General features: G+C 40.6%; 2 protein-coding genes across 2 annotated transcripts; one reads left to right on the top strand and one right to left on the bottom strand.

The window, feature by feature from the left end:
* The first annotated feature begins 4359 nt into the window (after positions 1–4359).
* Positions 4360–14365, top strand: LOC135713810 (NPC intracellular cholesterol transporter 2-like). The gene is made up of 2 exons (XM_065237046.1): positions 4360–4683; positions 13927–14365. The coding sequence occupies exons 1-2, from the start codon at positions 4494–4496 to the stop codon at positions 14196–14198; spliced, it is 462 nt and encodes a 153-aa protein (XP_065093118.1). The 5' UTR covers positions 4360–4493; the 3' UTR covers positions 14199–14365.
* Positions 14366–19385: 5020 nt separating this feature from the next.
* Positions 19386–20702, bottom strand: LOC135713808 (uncharacterized protein K02A2.6-like). Its single transcript, XM_065237044.1, has one exon. It carries the CDS (start codon positions 20700–20702, stop codon positions 19386–19388), a length of 1317 nt encoding a protein of 438 aa, XP_065093116.1.
* Between the last annotated feature and the right edge of the window lie 2621 nt (positions 20703–23323).

The following is a 23323-nucleotide window of genomic DNA, read 5'->3' as shown; positions in this document are numbered from 1 at the left end:
GCTGACAGATATCTTGCGTAGATGAGGCCACATTACTGTTATGTATCAGCAGCAGACCAGCTTCATGAAGTTGTTCGTTGACAAACTTCCAAAACTGCTTGGGACGTGACTTAAGCTTTCTCTGCAATCCACGTCGATACTGAAGAAAGCACCGTTTCGCAACTCGTTTGTATTCGTCATTGATCCTGACATAGTGACGTTGAAGGGATAGTGTGCGGTGATTGGTGAATTTCCTAAGAGCGGCTCTCTTTCTGGATTTCAGTCGACGAAATTCGCTGATGAATCTTTTTCGGAACGTGTCTGTCAATGTTATATGCCAAGACATTGGAAATAGTTTGAGCGGTGGACTTAATGTCAACGGTGTCCAATAAGTCGTCCCAATCTAAACTGGAGAGTAACTCGGCGATACTACCATAGTCGGCTGCCGATCCAGTCTCACCAGAGGAGTGGGCGCCTCACATAAGAAAGGAGCTATGTCCTGGGCGATTACAAAACAAAGATCCAAACTGCGGTTATTCTGGTAAATAACATGATTGATTTGAGAAATAGTGGCTAAGCTGTAATTGTCCAGAAGGAGCGAAGCGTTGGAATGGATGACAGAGTGATCCATATCAGGATAGAGGAAGCCGTTGCGAGTTTTTTTTTCATGAAATCCTCGGGAGGTTGAAGTCACCAAACACAAATAGATATAAATAAATATACTTTAATCAAAAAGAGTAGAGAAGGGGAAGAATGTAGTATATGTGACATGGTAGTAATTAAAGAAAAATCAATTAACCTTCATTTGGTGTAAAGTCAGCTAATTGAATTTGGCAGCACTGAGCGTCGACGTACACGAATAGCTTATTGACAGATACGCACCGAGATTGGATTGAACTTGAGCTTCGGAAAGCTCCGAATACACGAATATGATCCGTGCCTATGTAGTGGCCATCGAAGATCGGCTTCGAAACGACGAATGCATAAGATGCGAAGTGAGGGATATATACTACAACTACGACCGTGTTTTGATGAAACACAAGGGCTGTACTTTGATCGATAACGAAACATACGTCAAACTCGATTTTTAGCAGCTTCCCGGTCAAAAGTTTTACTGGACGTGGGGATGTGTCGGGAAGATTCAAGTTCGTGTTTACCGACAAGTTCGCGAAGAAGGCCATGATTTGGCAAGTGATTTGCAGTTGTGGCCTGAAACGGAACCATTCGTCACATCCTTGACGATGACATCCCAAGTTTAAATCGAGTGTCCGTTTCCACTGTGTGGGCGCTGATGGGCTCCATCAAGAGGAAGGTTCGAGATTTCGTTCGAACTGGAGAAATGTAACCATCTAATGCTTTGAAGTTTTTAATAAAAGTACTGTAAAGCAACCATTAATGAACTTTTTAAACTTATTGAATCACGAATTGCAGGTCTTTTTGTGCGTACCAATTTACTTTTAGTCAGCCTTTAATAAATGTTTGGTTTGCGTGTATGTATAGAACAGGTACAAGTTTCAATTGGAACGTCATAAGCATAGTAGAAGAAAAGTGCTGCACGAGAAAGTAAGTGACGATTCAAGTGCTAATCAATGTTTAATTAGGTAGCCGATTTGAAACAATCAGGGTCTGGTGAGTTAACTCGATATCATTTGATGACTATAAATATTTGTTAAACAATTGAAGTGCATATGAAGCACATGCTTAAAAATCCATCCCATTATCGTGATTTAGGCTAGCATTTTTCGTGACTGTCACGTGAGAAAGGAAATATAATTGTTTTTCTATCATAAGAAATGAACAATCTAGCAGTTTTAGTACTATATAATACATACACGCAAACGAAAAATGTATTACATTCAATGTTAGTTGTATTTCCTATCATCCTTCACAGCGAATAAAGGGCGAACACGAAATTATTGCGACACATTCAACAGGGCATAACTTTTTTACCATTGGGTAAAAATCAACCAAATTTTGCACACTTTCTCATTGATGTGTATTGTGTACATGCTGTCAAACTCGAAGTCGTGTTTTTCGATTCAACGAAAATGGAGGTGAACCAACGCGAGTTGAGAGAACAAATTCTTTCCAAACACCTGGAATTTCCTGACCTGTCGCACCGGCAGTTGGGAAAAATGTTGAACATTCACCATTCAACCGTCTCCAGAGTGTTGAAGCGGTTCCAGGAGCGGTTGACGTTGGACCACGGCAAAGGAGCTGGAAAAAAACCGGGACCGGAGAACAAAAAGACGGAGGGAAAGGTGAAGCGGATGATTAAAGCAAATCCCAACGTCTCAAGCCGTGATTTGGCTAAAAAGATCGGCATGTCGCAGAGCTACGTCCAGAATGCAAAGAAGCGAGCTGGACTACATACATACAAGGTATAGAACTTCCCAAACCGCGATGAGCGGCAACAATCGATGGCTAAAACTCGGGCACGGAAGCTCTACGAGAAGATACTGACAAAATATGGCTGCTGTGTGATGGACGACGAAACGTATATAAAAGCCGATTTTAAGCAAATTCCGGGGTTGGAGTTTTTCACTGGCAAGAGCAAGTTCGATGTGGACGACAAATTTGAGAAGAAGAAAATGTCGAAGTTCGCCTCCAATTTTCTCATTTGGCAGGCCATCTGCTCTTGCGGACTGAGGAGTGAGCCTTTCGTGACAAAGGGCACAGTAAATGGCGAGATCTACAAATCTGAGTGCCTCGAGAAGCGCCTTTTGCCGTTCTTGCAGCAGCACGACGAAGCTCCGCTATTTTGGCCAGATTTGGCATCATGCCACTATTCTAAAAGTGTCCTGGAGTGGTATGAGGCCAATTCTGTCCATTTTGTTCCAAAGGACATGAATCCGCCAAACTGTCCGGAGCTGCGCCCGGTGGAGCAGTACTGGGCAATAATGAAGCGGGAACTTCGGAAGAGCAAGAAGACAGTCAAAGACGAGAAACACATGTTAAGAAAATGGAAAAAAAAAACTGAGAAACTGGTACCGGATGACACTGTAAAGACTTTGATGGAGGGCATCAAGCGAAAATGCGTTCAATTTTACACTCAAGGCTCCATCGATTAACTTTTCTTTTGATTTTTGAAGTAAATATATGTATAAAACTACCCTAAAATTTTGGTTTGATTCTAAACATTATAAGAAAATTGGCATGACATTTTCGGTGTCGCAATAATTTCGTGTTCGCCCTTTACATAAAACATGGGTGTTTAAACCCTTCACGAGATGGTACTCTAGATGCATTGCATTTGGAGAAACAAACCTTGTTCGAAAAATAAGCTAACATGCAAATTACAAAAAAAATTTAAAACATTACTGTCGCGAAATACTGAAAAATTCTGCATACTTTTCATGCACATCTGTAGTAGAACTTTCCAGTTGGGTGCACAGTTATCAATTGATAATTTCTAAGTCTCTCATTGCATGAATAGAGTAGTTAGTTAGTTATCTTTATTAAGGAGACTTTCAGCCGAACGCTGGTTCGTCTCCGAGGTGAATAGAGTATTACTCGATTGCTTTTTCAAAGGGACGTATGAGCTTTTGTAAACAATGCATTTGATCGTCGATTTGGCGTAACCGGTAGGTCGCCCACGCTTGCTAACGCTACCATCAGATAGAGGAAATTTATACCTACCTGCTAGTGGTGTAGGTAAACGTGTGCAAGCTATCAGTTACGCCAAATCGACGATGAAATGCATTGTTTACAAAAGCTGATACGTCCCTTTGAAAAAGTAATCGAGATTTGTTGTTTGTATATTGAGTGGAAATCACAATAATACTCCGTGCCCGAAAAGCCGCGAAAAAAAAAATTCTCCGACTGGATCGAGAATCGAACCCGCCATCTGGCTTTGTTAGAGGGAACAGTGCTTCTATCAATACGGAATGTATTCAAAACTAAAACTTAAGCCAATAAAACTAGAGTCTTCTTAAAATGCCAGGAAATCCCGAGCACGTGGGACTCTTTTGTGTGGGAGTGCTGCTGTGGTCAATTCATGCGGAGAAACCCCACACTTTACCGATCCATCGAGAACTACCTGTTTATGAGGGGGTGACCGGAAAAAAAACTAACAAACAACTTTTATTTGTTGGCGGACTGTTTTCTTCTCTCGAGTGGAAAGTGTTGTTCTGCGGGAACTCTGCGGTGTGCAGTGCGATGCGGATGGGAGCCACTCAATTAAGTGGCCAGCAACTGATAAGAAGCACGCGTCTTGCAGCAACAACTAATTTGCGCTGCGGTGGTCGGAACTTTCTACCAATAATCGAGTTTCAAGTACCACAATAACAAACCCCGGCAGCAAAGAAAAAAAAAAACATACATGGTCGTCCATTCTGGGGTGGCGAAAAGAAACGATAAAAGAAGCTTCTGCGGGAGGGTGCTGAATCAGTGTTTTGCTTGATTTTAGTCGGCGAAGAAGTTTGCGATTTTTCTTGATTTTGACTGCGGTTCGTGAGAAAAGCGGAACGTGTTTCTAGTTTTTTTGCTTTCCGGGCAGAACAGCAACTGGAACGATGGAGATTAAATTGACGCTGATTGCCGTTGTTGTTTGCATGCTCGCTACGGCTGTGCTGGGGCAGTTGGAGGTACAAAAGTGCAAGAATGGAGCCGTTCCGAATAAACTGGTGATCGAAGGATGCTCCAAGGCGCCTTGTCAGATAGTTAATGGGCAGAACCTGCGGTTCCAGGCAGAGTTTACCAATCGTAAGTGTTTTGTTTGAGACGATCTTGGGAATGCTGGATATCTTGTGCAGGTCTTGAACGTCATTGTTGCATTTAATATTCATCATTGAATGCTTTATAGGATGTTGGTATGCTAGTTTTATGGGCCAACAGGATAACCAAACAATTTCATTCGCAAATGTCAGTGTGGATTGCATACATCCTCTCCCAAGTAGCAATTGAGGTTTTATGAGGGTTCTGCAGACTATGATTTAGACTTGTAGCATGCTTTAAAACCGTGATAAAACTTCCAATGTTACTTGGGCTGTATATGTCCCGTACAACAAATGTGATGGCAGTACCTCAAATGGACAGTAACTTACAGGCAAACTTTTACAAAATGAGTATTTTTGAATTTGACCTTCACGCCATATATGTTTTTTCAAAAATTTGGCTAACCAAAAATTACAAAATTATAAAAAAAAACTTCTGACAACACCATTATATAATCTGTTCATGCGGCAAAACATTACAAATTCGGTATACTTTTCAAGCAAATCTGTAATAGCATCTTTCATTTCTCATAGGAAGTTATGAAATTGGGTTGTTAGTGGAATGCTTAAATAAAAAACCCGAATTTATCCACCTATGGTGTGATCAGACCCTTCTTACTTATTCAAGTTTATTTATTTTATTGTCATTATCAGTGACCAAGCCCCCCACCCCCGTGTCATCCAGTGACGCTACGCCACTGCCTGGGGGTACCCGGAATATATCCGGGTGTAGTCTATTTGGTGAGGCTACCAATCACCTTATCATCGTATTTTAATGTGATTTAATGGGTTTTAATTCAATTCATATTCAAGCAACTTCCCCGGGGTACCCGAAACATGTCCAAGTGTGTCCAATGTGGTCTGGAACACTTAACACGACTTGCATTGATCTTATTTTTGAATTCTGTAGTAATTTGATGTGTCGCATGATGGTTTTAATACGTTTTCCGTTAAATCCAGCGTGAAGGTCCATATTCACCGGATCTTATTCCGGCCATATCTCCGGAACCGGTTCACCGATTTCAAAACCGTTCAATAGCGTTCAATGGGACCCCAAGACCTATCATTTGGCGCCAAGTTTGTCCAAATCGGTTGAGCGGTTGCTGAGAAACGTGAGCGCATTCATTTCGTTATATACACACACATACACATATCCACACATACACACGTACACACACACACAGACATGTTCCGATCTCGTCGAGCTGAGTCGAATGGTATATGACACTCGGCCCTCCGGCCCTCGGATCGATAGACGGTTTTTCAAGTGATATCTATACCCTTCTTTGTAAGAAGGGTAAAAAGGTTGTCTTCCATTTAATTCCACTTAATTAATTTTGGTATTCCCAATGTGCAGTCTTCATCAGTGTCATTCCCACTAAAGGTTATCAAAATCTAACCCCCTTAAGTACTCATCCCCTATGTAAGAATGTCAAGATCACAGGTATAAAATTAAAACTTTTTTATTTAGTTTAGTTTATTTATTTTCATCAACCGATTAAACCAGTATAAATACATATACAAATTTGTTTTTCTTAAGAATATATTGCCTGCTATTCTATTTTTACTTCTAACGAGTAATGATTCCGTATGGAGTTAAAATATTATTTTAGTTTAGTTAAAGATAAGATAAGATTTAATTCTCATAAAAGTTCTGCTGAGTTAATGCGCTGCGAAACGATATCGTTTACAACCAAAACCATTGCATATTCACGTCGCTCTTTTAATGTTTGTATGTTTATAAGCATGCAGCGTGCTTCATATGATGGAAGAGGAAATGATGTCCAACCTAATTTACGAAGGGCATATAATAGAAATTCCTTTCCCAGTTTTGTCGAAAATGAACTGCAATGTTACATTATCCGTAACGACTGGGAGTAAGATACCTTCATTTTCAGAGTCCAGAATGAAGTCGGCATGGCGTTGGTTGAAGTCTCCATAGATGTGAACTTGAGGAAAGGAAGTTGAGATATAATTTGTTCAGCAGTTTGGAAGAATGTTTCATAAGTGTTTTTTTGAGCACATTAAAGCGAACACGTGTGTTTCACCTGCTATGTGAGATTTTTTATCCAAACATACTCAAGTTCATTACATTTTGCTATAGAGATGATTTCTGATTTAAAATTGGCTGGAAGAGCTATGAGGACTCCACCGCCTGACTTCTTCTGAGACGTATGAAAATTCCTGTCGTCTCTGTACTTCCAAAGATTTCTTCACTTCGTACGCTTTCATCCCAGCTTGTTTCAATTGCCAGATGTGTAGATGAGAAGGGGGATGAGTATTTAAGGGGGGTTAGATTTTGATAATCTTTAGTGGAAATGACACTGATGAAGACTGCACATTGTAGTCGAAATACGTATCTGTCATAGATACCAAAATTAAATAAGTGGAATTAAATGCCAAAATTAATTAAGAGAAATCAAATACTTTTTCGCTGTTTTATTTCTCAGATGGTTGAAATTTTCTTGACTTCCCTGGTAATAGAGTGAAATCATTGTGCTTGCCACACTTTATACAAATTGATGCATTGGTTTGCATAAAAGTCTTTCAAATATTGCTGATTTCTCGTAAATAATTCCAAAATATCACATACAAACAACACATTGATTCTTCTATCAGTTTACAAAAGCAGTTATACCTCTCGATTAATTACCCAAGCAACACAAATTGTCATAAACGGGATTAATTACCTAATTTATGACAATATCAGCGGTAGGTATTTACGTCTATTCACTCATATAAAGGGTGATACGGTCAAAATTTGGTCAAGGGAAAACGCGTGTAAATCGGTGAAATCGTTTATTTAAAAAATCAAATTAAATTTCTTTTTCAAGTTCAATTAGTATAAAATTCAGGAAAAATATTCAGTTAGGCTTCCGCTTTTCCAAATCCGAATTGCCGGGCCTTACGCTTGACCCCTGCCATCAGATTTTGTACAGCCACCTTGTCCACCTTCTTCGCCGGAGAAAGCCAGTTTGCCTTGAACTGCTGCTCGCCCTTAGCAGTTTTTTTGGTCTTCTTTAGGTTCCGCTTGACAATAGCCCAGTATTTCTCAATTGGGCGGAGCTCTGGCGTGTTGGGAGGGTTCTTGTCCTTGGGAACCACCTGCACGTTGTTGGCGGCGTACCACTCCATGGCCTTTTTACCGTAATGGCAAGATGCCAAATCCGGCCAAAACAGTACGGAACAACCGGGTTTCTTCAGGAAAGGCAGCAGACGTTTATTCAAACACTCTTTCACGTAAATTTCTTGGTTGACAGTCCCGGAAGCTATGAAAATGCTGCTTTTCAAGCCAAAGGTACAGATGGCTTGCCAAACCAGATATTTCTTTGCGAACTTTGACAGTTTCATGTGCTTGAAAACATCTGCTACCTTTCCCCTTCCTTTTGCCGTATAAAACTCCTGTCCCGGAAGCTGCTTGTAGTCGGCTTTGACGTAGGTTTCGTCGTCCATTACCACGCAGTCAAACTTCGTCAGCATCGTCGTGTACAGCCTCCGGGATCGCGCTTTGGCCGTCGTATTTTGTTTATCATCGCGATTTGGAGTCACTACCTTCTTGTAAGTCGATAGTCCGGCTCGTTTTTTGGCTCGATGCACGGTTGTAGACGATACACCCAGCTTATTTGCGGCATCTCGGAGAGAGAGGTTAGGGTTTCGCTTGAAACTACCGGCAACTCTCTTTGTCGTCTCAGCGGCTTCCGGTTTTCGATTTCCCCCCGATCCAGACTTCCTGGCTGTCGACAAACGTTCCCCAAACACTTTAATTACATTTGTAACGGTTGATTTGGCAACTTTTAGCGATTTTGCCAACTTTGCGTGCGAGTAGCTCGGATTTTCGCGATGCGCGAGCAAAATTTTGATACGCTGCTCTTCTTGCTTGGACGGCATTTTGACAACTGAAGAGTGAATTCCAAAATCAAAATAGGAGCAACATTCTACACACACACACCTTCAAAATGAGGGGTGTTCAGGTTTTTTAAATGCAAAATTGAAAGAAATACGTCCAGTTGATATTGACCAAATTTTGACCGTATCACCCTTTACAACTTATTTATACCGATAAAAGCGCAAAAGGAGGGATCTATATATAACATTTGCTTGACTTGCGCAACTTATTAATGTCTATAACGCAATCTACTGTATTAGACATGTTGTAAATTAATTTCATCCTTCCTACGAATGGAATTTGTTTATCATCATTTTACACTTAAGTTATTCTTCTGAGGAATTTTATCATGCGAATAAAGTGCCTTAACTGAGATTCCGTACTGCAAACATTTATGCGGATGCAAATTTATGGTAATTCTATACATTCTACTTCTAAAAAACTCATTGGCTCTTAGAAAAAGCTGAATATAATAAATTGAATTGCATAAAAAATCCTGGATAAAATTTCCCAAATTTCCAAAAACAAAAACAAATAGAATATCAACTTTCTTCTTAATCTTGCTTTTCTCTTTTACAAAACGTACATGTGATGTTGAAAGCACAAAATACATGTTTTAAATGATTCTATACATTGCTTCATTGGTCAGCCATATTGTAGTGCAGTTTGTAGAATGCATTGAGAAATTTCATAATTGTTAGCAAAACATGTATATAACACGAAAAACAAGAATATTACTTGTATCATAAATTGAAGTTATAATTAGGTATGGTAACTCTCAATTGCCTATTTATAACACTTTTATAACTGATTGTTTTTGATGAAAACTTGCTAGTCTTATATACAACATGTTTTCATGTCATTTTTGGAAACATTAGTACAACTGAGATATAACTTATTAATAACATGTTATCAATAAGTTATATCTCAGTTGTATTCATGTTTCTAATAATGACATATGAAAACATGTTGTACATAAGGCTAGCAAATTTGCATCAAAAACAATCAGTTATAAATGTGTTATAAACTGGTAATTGAGACATGCAATATCAAATTAGAAATTCAAGATAAAAATTGCTTGTCGGAAAGGTTGAATACTTCACAAACAACAATACAACGCGTCTTAAACAGGATGTCTTAAAAGCAATTAGTATATAACTTATTAACAACTGGATTTTTTTTTCATGCAAGATGTTGCAAGTGTTACTTGGGTATGGCATAAGTAACTGTTGAGAATAGGTATAAGCTTGCGTAAGAGCGTCAAAGCTAGGAATAAGAATAATAATAAGAAGAACAAGAACAAGAACAAGAAAATATAGTTTTTGAATAAGAATCTTTAAAGCTTTATCTGACAATGAATATATTTGAAAACTCACATCCTATAGAAGAGCTCGTGAAAATTTTGATAGTCTAAGGATTAAACCGTCAATAACCCATTATTTCTAATGAGATAAAGTAGCTCGCCTTCACAAAGCCACTGAGACGACATTGTTGTTTTAATTTCTTATGGCAGAAAAAAAAATAACTGTTCACTCCCACAGTTATTAATTAAGACAAGCGCTTGACATGACATCAACTCAAAATCGCCAAATTTCATGTAACCAAGTTGTAACATTAAGGAGACGATATAACCCTAGTAGCACGCCTGTCATATATCGGTTGTAGAAACTTCTTTACGACTTATTTCAGTCATAAACAAGTTGCTGCAACTTTTACTAACGGAAATGTGCTACTCGGGAAAATTTTAAATTATGATTTCCGAAAAAAGCTAGCTATTCTCGACCGTGTACGACCGTGCTAGACTACAGCATTGAGGATAGTTTGTCAGAAAATCTGTTAATATCAAGGTAAGAAGTATTTCAAAAACTTGTAAGAAGTAATGAAAGTAAATACTCAAGAAAATCGGAAGAGAATTCCAGGGATATTTATGGATGTGAATTCTGAGAAATTGACCCTAGAACAAACTTACTGATGACATGGATACAGCCCTGACTAGCATTGGGCGATCTTGAGGCACGAATCGATTCATTTTTGTTTTAAATAATCGATTCACCGATTTAATCAATCAGTTTGAATCGATATTTTTGAATCGATTCATTTTTCAAAGTGACAACAATGTTTCAAATATAACGGATTATAGGAAAGTTGGTGCAAATAAAGCCAAGTTTAGTCTAGAGTTGATCTTACGTTACATTAGCTATCTTGTTATGAAATGTCACCTATAATAGTCCATGATGCTACCACTTCCATGCTTTATGGTCTTTACCGTGTACCGCGGATCGAACTCTTTATCGGATGGTCTACGTGAGAATATAGTAAATAACTATTTTCGTTTCATTTGACATATGGAAGTTTTTGCTCAGCATACTTGATTAGGTAAGTTGGTTAAAATATTCGTTTTATTAGTATTAAATGAAAGATTAAAAAAACGAACGATTAACACATGAAACAAAACGATAAGATGGTCGGAGTGCAAAAGCAGGTAAGTACGGAAAGTACTTAATTCAGGTATCCCAAAACTCATCCGAGAGGGATCTCAAGAAAGCTAATTGAGCCATGCGTTTTGCGTTGAGCCGATATCGATTCTGAGTGGTTTTACCAGTTTTGAATAATAGCCTCACTGACGAAATACTTGTTAACATTCTTGATAAATAGTTTTGAGCAATGGGGTTTACATGGGGATTAGACTAACCCACATTTATATAAGGGAAATTTGTATTGGTTTTTTCAACGAGCCAACCCCTAGGTTTGTGCCATTAGGTGAGAAAACCACTCTCTGAAAATTTCAACTCATTCGGATGTAACACGAGCTGGCGCTTTTGATTTAAAATTCATGTGGGGATATTGGTTGAAATGTATGGAGAAATATTATTCCTTCACTCTTTCGTGCATAGAACTGGTCCAGCAAACCCGATTAAGCTCAGAATTTCAGCATTCGTAGCTTAAACTTTAAGGATCAACTTTTCAAAAGACAACATCATGATTCAAGTCAGTATTATGGAGATATTAATTAATTATGTGCATACTGCTCGTATAATGCAATAAAATACAGGCAGCTGCTGCAACGTATCAACTAGATAACCACTAAAAACAAAAGTTCATATATTCCACAGGCCAACATTCAGGATCGTGTCTTTTGGGACGATAATCACTGTCTGAATGTTTCAGCTCTTTTTGACTTTACACGGGCTGGCGCTTTTGGTTTAATGTTCATATAGGATATTTGGCTGAAATTTTCATATACAAAATGCTCATATACATTCACAAGCGAATATCTCCATAAAACTAACTGGATTCATAATGAAATCTTCAGTAAAGATGTTACTTATTAACTGAACTACAAGTTTTGAAAATCTGAATCAAATCGAGAATAAGGAAGATTTTGTATGATCGATAGAGTGTAGATGTGTCATTTTTTCATGAAATTCCCAATACAAAATTCAAACTAAAAGCGCCAGCTCATCCTACAACCAAATGAGCTAAAACTTTCAAAGAATTGTTTTATCACCTAAAGGCACAAATCTAGAGGTTGGCCCGTGGAAAATTAGAACTTTTATTTTTACGGGCCAGTCTAATGGGGATATACTCTACGGATTTTCTTCAATGCTCGAAAAGGATCGACATAACGTGGGAAAAAAGGGTGATGCAATTAATTTTGTAATTCTGCCGATATGCCCCCATGGTGATCCAGTTCTGACATAGCAGAGGACTGATGAACCTAAAATATGTCATAAGAAGTGAATGTTTGTTGATATGTAGAATAAAAACTTTCTTTACCGTTTCGTCATGAATATCCCACAGGCCTCCGGTTGGTTTTGGTGGTGGGACAAATGTGTGCAATCATCGTATACTGTTTCGGTACTATAGATCTGCTCAGACACAAATTTAACTGCCCGAACGTGAGCTGAAGATTACAGGTACAGGTCAATATTAAATTACAAATGAAAATGTGCTGGATCGAAACAAAAATCGAATGAAAAGGATCGATCCAGTAGATTTTTTTTCGTATTTGTGATCGATTCAAAAAAAAAAAAGATTAATCAAACCAAACGAATCGATCTTTTGTGTTTCGATCCACTCTGACACTGATCATGATATAATTTTAAATGTATATAATTATCTGTGTTAACAGCTCTGTAACACTATGCCAACGTTATATTTCTCGTAGAAAAGTCTCTTTGGATGACTTTTCATACTTTTCCAGTCATCGGAAAAAAAACTCTTAAATTGTTATCAATCTATCCATCAATCAATCAATCAAAACGGGGAGGAGAACTCCAAGCGGTTACCGATAATAATTTAAAAGTTATTAAAAACGTTACTTATAAAGAAAATAGATTCAATAGAACTCTGAGGGAAATTCCAGAAATTGGTTGGAGTGTTCTAAAGATATTCACAGAGAATCAAAAAGCATATTTTTTAAGCCTTTCTGAAGAGCATTGCAGGGGGATTATAAAGAAAGTGCCTAGAGAATTCGGAGTAGAACTCCAAAGGAATAGCATTCTCAGAATAGTTTCAATGTAATTTGAGGAGATTATCCAGTGAATCCTCAGGAAAAATTCCATAGATGAATTCCTAGAGAATTTTCGGAGAATGCTTTGGCAAGCCTGAGGTGAATTCCATTGAAATTTTCATAAAATGCCGAAATCAAGTACAACATTTGTATTCACTATGCGTTCTTATAGAATCTCTCAATTGATTTCTCAAAGCCAATTTAGTAGCCCATGCAGCCTAATTATGTTAAAACTAGTAACATTTGGCCTAATGACAAATTAATATTCCAACATTTTACTAACATTAGCTCTAAGGGGGAAACAATAATAACGTTTTGATTTATCTAAAAATATTGGAAAAGATATCAAAAATCTAAAATCATCACATTTTTTCTAATTAAAAAAAATCACGTGCAAAAACATTTTTTACAGGTCATGATGGCATAAAGTTAGGCCTGAAAAATTCACAAATCATCGACCTTTTGGTTTGGCTGAGAGTCTGATATTTTTTTCATGATGAAATAAAAAAAAAATTGCATGTTAAATTTTCTAGAAATCTAAGGAAAAAACAAATTTTCTTGAATGCGTAATAATTTTTCCTAAAAATTTTAGAAAAATTAAAACGTGCCGAAAAAAAAAATTAGTCTAACAACAGCAAACTTTCCCTTAATGATAAAATTGGAATCATCATCAAATATGTGTTAAAAGTCATTTCCCATAGCTTATTCGAAAATTACAACCCTCAAAAACAGAAATCTGTCTTCAAGAAAAAAAAAATGTCTGCATTAATGATTGATTAAACAATCACTCCACCACTGCCAATAATCAAAACCTTTCCCCGAATTTCTTCCAGCTTCGGCCACCAAAACCCTGACCGCAAAAGTTATCGCCCGGGTCGCCGGCCTGGTCATCCCGTACGAGCTTCCCGAAGAGCACCGCGACGGCTGCAAGAAGCTGACCAACGCCAAATGCCCCCTGGCCGCGAATCAAAGCGTCGAGGCAGCCGGCGATGTCCCCGTGGAGTCACCGATTTCCAACGTTAAAGCCAACATCGAATTTCAACTGCACTCGGAGTCGGGCGTTGCGGTGTGCTTCAAGATTGACGTCAAAATTGTGAAGCAATAAAAATTCGGGTCCTGAACGCAACCCCTCTACCCAAGCAGCAGCAGCATCGGAGTTTGACTATTATGGGAAAAACTGCGATCGTTCGGCTAGCTAGCGGCGAGGGGAAGAGGGAAGCAGTTTCAGGATCCCCATGAAACGATAAAATTGCTTGTCTGCTGGGGAGCCATTTCTTTTTCCTGGTCGTTTTTTCTTGTTGTGTCTAATTAGAAAAGTGCCATAAAACGATTAATCTGAAAGAAATTGCCATCCCCCGAAGACGACGAAGCCGACGATGAAGCAAGCAAATAAGAGATAGTGGTGTTTGAAGCAGAATGATAGGGGGAAAAAAGTACAGCAATGCCATAAACTAGGGTCATGGCAGGAGCGGAAAAATAAGTCCGGAATGTCCTAGACAGCAGCACACAAGATAGGTACCTACCTACTGGTTCTGGAGCATGAGGGACAGAGAGTGATAAAAAGCGCAAATGGGACGATTGGGATGGAGGACAACGTTTGGTGCTCGGAGTTTGCTTCACCGTTCTTTGATGGGAAAATGGGAGAGAAGTCGTCTTTCTGATTTTATCAATTTAACGATATGATACAAAATTGTTTTATGCCAGTTCAAGCGAGCGGGAGATTGCTGCCCGGTGGCTTTTGCTTGGATTTCCAAATTGCATTCGAGTTGTGAGTAGTTTTTACATTGCTAGCAATTTATCGCGTCATCTGCATTGGAGTGATCTGTACGTTTCATTTTTACGAGTGAAAGCATTTTCTAGTTTCCGGGAACGACTAACAAGCTCAGCGGGGTCAAAGTGAAGGATGCTTGAAATTGTCGTTTCAGTGGCGCCTGCCAGCCTCAGTAATATGTATAGATTCAGAAGATTTAGTAAATTCTCAGAAGTTAGATTAATCAATGCACCACGTTCCAGGGATGGCATGATCATTAGCAAATTGGTATTTTTCCGCTTTCATATCACGCGTGATATTGGAGCAAAATATCTAGCTTGATATTGATATTACAAACTCCTTTGATATTGCGAGACTTTTCACAACGGGTAACGTTTAACCTGAGAGTTGAATCGACGCAAAAATGATTCCGTTGCACCTCGTTTTCTTAGAAAGTGAAAATATAATAATTCTAGGGGAAATGGCGTGATCAGAGGTGATGCCTCAGAATATCTCGGCGGTGCCGACTGGGTTTGAACCCAGGCCTGCTGGGGTGAGAGGCAATCAAGCTTACCACTACACCACCGGAAAAACTAAAAAAACATTGTTGGGTGGTAGTAGAAAGTCCTATAGTTTGTGAATACTCCGTTCCGAATGGATTTAGAAGTTAATTACAAAATTCCTGTTGATTTTGAAACATATTAGCTTTAAGACTAAATATAGATAGGTTTAGAATTCTTATGAATCAGGATTTCTGAAATTGTGGTGTGAAGTTGAATCTCCATGATGAATGTAATTCGCTGGCACTGAAGGATTTCGATACTGGTTTTCCGTGGTTAATGACGGTTCAGGCAGAAATCGCTATTTGGCGCAGCAGCTACCAGTCGAGTACCCTGGATTCCTGAAGCTGTAGTTACTTGAGGAGCTGTCGAATTATGGAATTGGACTCTTTGATTTGGAACCGACCGAGGGTTCTGTCGCTGGTAGTTTTGCGCTGAAGCAGCTCGAGGAGCTTGCGGCTGGAGGAACTGGTTTCCTGTCGCTGGAGCTGGCCGTGGAACATGGGATCGGTAGAACTGGTTTTCTGGAACAGTAGGTGGGGGCCTTCGAAACAGACCTTCTGAAATAAGTGCTGGTGGCCGATATAACTGATCATTTGAAACAGCAATCTGATTAAATTGCTTCTCTGGAACTGGTGCCGGTGGTTGGCGGAACAGGCCGTCGGGAATTGGTGTTTGAATTGGAGCTTGAAGTACTCGGCTTCTCATTCTAGAATCCATAAGAACCGTCTCTTGAGGTGTCGACCGTTGATTGGGGGCAAAACCGTTTAGAGTTGATTGCGGTTCTGCCTGCTTAGCAATCGGTGCCTGTTGATCGATGGGCTGCAACTGATCGTCGTTCATGTCTTCTTCAACTAGCCCTGAGTCATAATCTTCAACACAATTATCGGTATCGCTCAGCCATCTTCGTACTTTGGAAATTTCTTTGGATCCCACGTCATCATCATTAACCACAGTTTCATCGCTGTCATCCTCTTCGTCCAAAATTCGGTATTTTTCATCCAAAAATTTCTGCTCCAACTGCTTCTGCTCTTCTAGCTTCTGCTCTTCTAGCTTCTGCAACAGTCGATCGACCTTCCGTTGATTACTCCGACTGCTGCTGGACTTTCCAGTGGACTTCCTTGAGCTGAAAACGTTTGGGGTGGATCTACCGGTTGAGCCTGTTGGGGTATTGGTTTTTACTCCACTTGATTACTGGTACCGAAATGCATATATGGACACTTTGGACATATCGAACTTTGGATTTCTACGCCACCAGTCACTTCCACACAAGACAAATGATACCACTTATCGCAACCATCACACTGCACCATTCTACTAGTATCACGTTCACTACACAAGTCAAAATGACTGTAATGAGTTATGTCAATGCGTTGGTTCACATATAGTCGCACGTTGGGTCTCGCGTTTATGGCGATATTCGTTGACCGGACGGGTTTGACATTTATATTGGCACCAGCCTTTATTTTGGGTTTGACTCCCTTTACATGAGCCTTCATAGGATTGGCAATGTCAACATTACCAGAGAACAGGCAGAACTCAATTTTGACCCGGGGCTGGTTGATTTGCATGACATCCTCGATGTTCTTATAAAATTTTGTAAGATGTTGGGTGGAAGGGTTTTTGATCTAATTTCCGTCCTACTAAGCACATCCCGCACTATACTTCTCTTTTTTGAAAGGGTTTGAGCAAAACATGGAATGTTTTCATCAAAGATAACTTTTAAATTTATTCACCTTTCTATCCGTACCGTTGGATTAGATAAACAGTCTAACAATGTTGAGATATTATTAAAAATCTAACACTGCTTCTTGATTCTAAATTCGTCCTAAGAGTTTCAATTCCATCCTAACGCATTGAAACGCCATTAGATTTTCTTCGTCCTACGGATGATGGTAGAAAGAATGGTTTTCCTAGGAGCGCTTCTTTTGTTTTGAAAACAATGAGTGTAAATATTCATACAATGCGCTGTAATAGGCTTCATGTTGTGTCTTATGAACTAACGGATCAGAACAAACGTATTATTGTTATATGCATGGTGAAATCATTGATATTATTGATGATTTCTGCTTGATAGAACGGAAATAGGCGATTACGACGAAGTAGTGCTCTTACCTAGTAGAAAGTCCTCTATTTTGTGAATATTTTATTTCCGAATTCCTGTTGATTTTGAAACATATTAGCTTTAAGACTAAATTTAGATAGGTTTAGAATTCTTACTATAGCGTTTACTACCACACAACTGTGTTGTTGTCTTAATGTTCGTCAAAGGTACGGCATGGCATTCAATATTTGTCTCCAATAGGGACTCTACTGTACAGACACAGAGGATTCAATTTCTCTTGTCTGCTATTGTCAATCCGCAAACTGTTTGCTTATTAGTTCACTAAGCTAGTTTTTTACTTCAACAAATGTATCTAGGGATTAACAGTTCTAATCTTTTAGCATAATAAACTTTACTATTAGCCGTTAGATAGTAAGTAGTTTAAAGGTACAAACGATAGAAAATCTAATGTTAAGGTAGTTTTAATCACTAGAAAAGTATGCTGCCGTTCACTGCAGAATCAATTCTCGCTTTGTCTCGCTGTATGTTGTTGTTTTTAGGAAAAGGTGAACAGATTAAAAAGTCCTGACAATAGATGTTTATCTAGCAGACCTTCCTATCGCCCGTATTCGCATAATCCTCCGTACTTCTGATGGGTGTGGTTGGATTCGGTCATCTACGTCGATATTGTGGGGCACGTGGAGCTTGACGGGCTCGTTATAGTAGCGCAACCAACAACCATTGTTGTTGACTTGGCTATTCTCCCTGAATAACCGGAAAGTGCTAAATTATGCAATTGATCATATAGTTCCTCGACTTGGGTCGAAAACACTTGCAGTTGTAAGACAGTTATTAATTAACGATTGTGACATGCATATGGACCATGGGGGCCATAGAAAGTTCATTCTGAAGATCCGAATCCTTGAGCTGTAATCTGATTACAGACCCTAGGCTGTCTTCAAATCTACAAGCAGTTCAATTTTCATACTGCCGTACTCTAACGGAACTATCTACCTACCCTCTTCTAAGACCATTATAGCTAATAAATTATCACACTAAAGCTTCATGATAGATAGCATTTCCAACCAACTCAATTATCGGATTTTCTAGAAATTTTCAGGGAATGAAAACTATTAATGAGTTATAATTTCCAAACTTTGTGTTATTCAATTTCATCTCCCATCCCGAATGCCTGCACCATCCTTTTCACTCTAGCCATCAAATTTTGTACAACTGATTTTCCCAGTGTTTTTGTTGTTTATATCCAAATTTTCTTCAACTCCAGCTTTGTTTTTATAATTTCGGGTTGTTTGCGAAATTCCGTCTTCATTATTGCCAAGAAATTTTCAAATGGCCGAAGACCCGGTGAATTTGGTGGGTTCATATCTTTTGGCGCAACATTGACCCCGTTTGCTCGGTACCACTCCAACACGTTCCGAGCCTAGTGACAGGATGCTCAATCAGGCCAAAGCAGAGCTTATCCCTTGTGGTTCCTTATAAAGAGACGCTTCTTGTGCAATTTACGCTGTCGGAGACCAGCCATTTTGCCCTAGGTTTTCCCCTTCACGACGGGACGCACGTCTTACCTTCACAGCTGCCAAGATACGAAAGGGGGCCGGAGCTCAGTGCTGCGCGGTCAAGTGAGCGGATGCGGGGTTGGGCGAACAGCGAGGCGGGCAAGGCACAAGTTGTATAGAGTTGAGTAGGGCTGTGTAGCATGGCTACGGTATATATAGGGTGGGACCAAATGTAAATAAGCAGAGGATTACAGCTGCAATCATGCGAACTGTCAAATAATAATCACGACCCCACACATCACCCCTCTTCCAAAAAAAAGGTAAATCCAGGGATGCAAGCAAAAACATTCGAAAAACTAACAGACTTTTCCTCATTTATTCAGCAAAGATCAGACAAAAATAAACAAAGTCAGTGTTATCCTTATTCTTCTTCCAAAACACTTACGTAGTTCTTCAAATACTCCGGCATTCTTCTTGCTCGAACCGGACGCGCAGTCACGCCAGGTTGTGGGCTTTCTGTCTGCGAAGAAGCTGGAATAACTTCCTGAGCAATGCGGCAATCTTTGGGATATTCCGAGCGAACGACTTCTTCAGGGTCCTTCCAGTCGTAGACTTGCTTCGTCTGTGACACGTGTCTCTTTAAAATCTGGCCGTTTTCATCGGTCAAAACAAGCATTCCGTTTCGTTCATCTGTAACCGTATACTTGCGGGGATCAAACCGCGATTCTCCTTTTGATCGAGACTGACGCTCTACAACAACCGTGTCTCCGAGTTTAATACGGCATCGACGAGCCCCTCGTTTTGTGTCTTCTCGTATCTTCGCCTCGATTTTTAATTTCATATCCTTTGCGTTGAGCAGGTTGTCGTCGAAGGTGGCCTTTCCACGGCACAGCAGAGGAAGCCCACGTTTGATCTTCCGACCCGTCATCACTTCCTCCGGTGGTACGCCCGTCACGGAGTGGGCAGCTGCGTTATAAGCATGAACCGCTGCAGTCAATTCTTCTCCATAGCCTTTTCCGCTTGCCGATGCAGCACTCATTGCCTTATTCACCAACTTCATGCAACTCTCTGCTAAACCGTTTTGTTGGGGATATAACGGCGTGGAAAAGGTGGCATTGATGCCACGCTTCAGGCAGTACTCCCTGTAGTCATCCCCATTAAAGGGGGGGCCATTGTCCGATTTCATGTTCTTCGGATAGCCTTCCTTCTCAAAGACTTCTTCCAAAATTTTTCGGGTATGCTCGAAGCTCGTAGATCTCACGGGCTTGGCGATCACATATCTAGAACGATAATCCACAATGACTAGAATCGAGATACCTCCGAATTTCGCATAGGGGCCGTTGAAATCCAAGCCAATGGTCTCCCACACCGCTTTTGGTGCGAAAACTCGAGCCATGGGAGTGGGCCGTTCGGGCCTGCCGTTGGTTGCACAAACGGCACATGATGTCATCCATGCCTCTGCATCCTTCGTCATACCGGGCCACCAAACACGCTCTCTCAAAATGCTCTTAAATTTTGCTGTCGATGGATGGCCCTCGTGAGCAACCGCCAGGGTTTTCTGGCGTAGGCATTCGGGTATCACTGCACAACCCATTTTGCTCAGCATTCCATCGCGCATGGTCAAGTCGCTGCCTAGCACTTGAAATTGCTTTAGATGCGCTGGCCAAACGTCCGTTTCCAGAGCATCTACCACCTCCGTAAGCTGCTTATCCTGGCTTGTGGCATTTTCAATCTCCATCTCGGTCAAAAATCCGACTTTATTCACTTCAAGAGAAGCAAGCTCCCAAGGACTAACACCTTCTTCGAATGGTCCATCTTCTCCGTCATAGAGCCGAGATGATGGATCCGCTATGTTCTCTCGTCCTCGAACATATTCAACATCAAAACTATATGGACTGAGTCTGAGAGCCCATCCATCTGCCCGATTCAATGCTCGCTTAGAATCCTCACGTGATCTGTTTAATATAAACGTAAAACCTTGCGCATCGGTGCGGAGAGTAAAGGGTCGTCCTAGTAGGAAATACGCAAAATGCTCCACTGCCCAAACAGCGGCAAGAGCTTCGCGCTGGTTTTGAGGATACTTTTTCTCAGTCGTTGTCAAGGCTTTCGATGCGAAACTTATAATCCGTGGGGGCTTCCTGTTGTCTTCTTGGATGAGTACCGCTCCTAAGGCGTAAGGAGAGGCGTCCGTATATAGGATAGTTCTGTCTTGTTCCGAAAAGTAGCCAAGAGACGTAGCACATCGAACAATTTGATCCTTCAAATTTTCAAAGGCTTTTGACTGTTCTTCACCCCAGATCCAAGCATTAGAAATGTTGGTGAGTGCCCACAATGGACTCGCGATGTTTGCAAAGCCCTCAATATAAGGGCTCACGAAGGATGCTAGCCCCAGAAAACTTCGTAGCTCGGATAGCGTGTTTGGTTGCCTGAATCTTCGGATATCCTTAATTTTTTCCTCGTCAATGTTGAATCCATTTTCGCTAAGTTCGTGCCCCAGCCACCTAATCCGAGTGTTATCGAATTCGCATTTGTCAAGATTCAGGGTCAAATTGTTTTCTCTTAGAACTCTCAACACCTGGGACACCGTTTTATGAAGCTGATCCAAGCTATCCGCAAACATGAGAATGTCATCAATGTATACAATGATGTTTTTCACCCCACTAAGCATTCTTGACATCTCACGCTGGAAAATTTCCGGGGCACAATTTACCCCGAACATCAAACGGGTAAATCGGAACATACCACTTTCCGTCAGGAAAGTCGTAAGGTCTCTGGACTGCTCATGGAGTTCCAAATGGTAAAACGCATTTGACAAATCCAGTTTCGAGAAGTACTTTGCCCCGTGTAGTTTAATTCTCATCTCATCCAGCGTAGGCAAGCGATAGTATTCCCTTTTAATTGCGCGGTTGGGTGCCCGCATGTTAATGACCAACCTGAAATCATTTTTACCCTTCGCCACTGCCGACATACCGCTAATCCAGTCGGGGGCCGATGTCACACGCTCAATGATGCCACGATCTTCCATATCCGAAAGCCTGGTCCTTGCGCTTTCCCTATAGGCTGCAGGGACATTGTAGTACGCGTTTTTAGTCGGCGGTACGGATGGATCAACGCTGAATTTCACCAGAACATCCGGTACTTTGGGAAACTTTGCAATTTGCTCCATTTTCTCACATCGATTGACACTTGCACCTACTTGTAGCAGCCTTAGATCACTTGCCGTAGAACGACCCAATAGAGAACGAGAGCCTTGATGAACGACATAAAACATAGCCATAATCGATGGTTTGTCACACCCCACTACCTCGATTTCAGCTTTGAATGCGCATTGTACAGAAATCGGTTTGCAGGACGCGTAAGATATCAGGTCATTGCCGTTTGACACTGGAACGAGCTCCAGTTTTGCTTTACCTGTCTCAAGCTCTTGTCTCAGGTACACCCAGTCATCTCCACCAATCGTGTTCACGTCTGACCCCGAATCTATCAAAAACCGAATCGGATATGAGGATCCTACTCGGCAATCGATGAGTGTGTCTGCCAGCGAGATCGTGTTTATTTCCTGGAAGTGCAATGTCAATAAAAAAAAACACTTTTATGATTTCAGAAATGTCACATTGTATTCAGTAATTGTTGAGAAAAAAAAAGAGAAGAAAAATAGGAGACAAAACTCAATATTAATTCTCACGAGGGTATACCTTTCTGTCTTCTTCGTCACTTTCCCATCTGGACGCGAGCTTTCGTTCAACTTGGAGATGGTTGGCATTCTTTCTCCGACATACTATAGCGAAATGCCCCCGCTCGCCACAAGTATTGCAGTTGCTGTTAATTGCCGGGCACGATCCAAATTTATGGAAAAGACGGTTGCACTTCGGGCAACGCGACCGCCGTCCTAATCCTCGATTCCTAATCTCATCCGTCTCGCGCTTCTTCGCATGCTTCCACTTATCGGCCGTTGATTCGTGCTTCCGCTTCCATTGTTGTGTTTCACCAGATGTCCGTGGATGATTCCGACTCACCGCAAGAGCATGTGAAGGCTCCGCTTGAGCTGTTTCGGCCGTATATGCTTCTTCGCGGGTGGCGGATTGGACGATGAAAAGGGTCTCATATCCAAAAGTCCTGGCCGCCTTCACCAACTCTTTGTTCCGCATCCCCTTCAACAACTGTGCGCGAACGAACCGATTCTGATCGACGCTACTGTATCCACAGAGACGGACTTTCTCCATCAAGCGGGCATGAAAAGTGATCGTCGGTTCCTCCGATCCTTGTTTCAGGTTAGTGAACGCTTCGTGTTCGGCTGTTACGTCCACCATTGAACGTAGGTAAGTTGCAATATTCTTCACGAAAATGTTGTAGCAGTCG

This window comes from Ochlerotatus camptorhynchus, unplaced genomic scaffold (genome assembly GCF_037179485.1).
Source record: "Ochlerotatus camptorhynchus isolate MF236.1 unplaced genomic scaffold, CSIRO-AGI_Acam_v1.1 ptg000580l, whole genome shotgun sequence".
In the NCBI taxonomy this organism is placed as follows: domain Eukaryota; kingdom Metazoa; phylum Arthropoda; class Insecta; order Diptera; family Culicidae; genus Ochlerotatus; species Ochlerotatus camptorhynchus.
This window is presented reverse-complemented; position numbering and strand designations above follow the sequence as displayed.

What these genes read in the sequence shown, in the direction of transcription:
- LOC135713810 (XM_065237046.1), top strand. Translation starts at nt 4,494, where the DNA reads ATGGAGATTAAATTGACGCTGATTGCCGTTGTTGTTTGCATGCTCGCT. An exon ending in CCAGGCAGAGTTTACCAATC is followed by an intron (nt 4,684 to 13,926) that starts GTAAGTGTTTTG and finishes AATTTCTTCCAG; the next exon opens with CTTCGGCCACCAAAACCCTG.
- LOC135713808 (XM_065237044.1), bottom strand. Translation starts at nt 20,702, where the DNA reads ATGGAGATTGAAAATGCCACAAGCCAGGATAAGCAGCTTACGGAGGTG.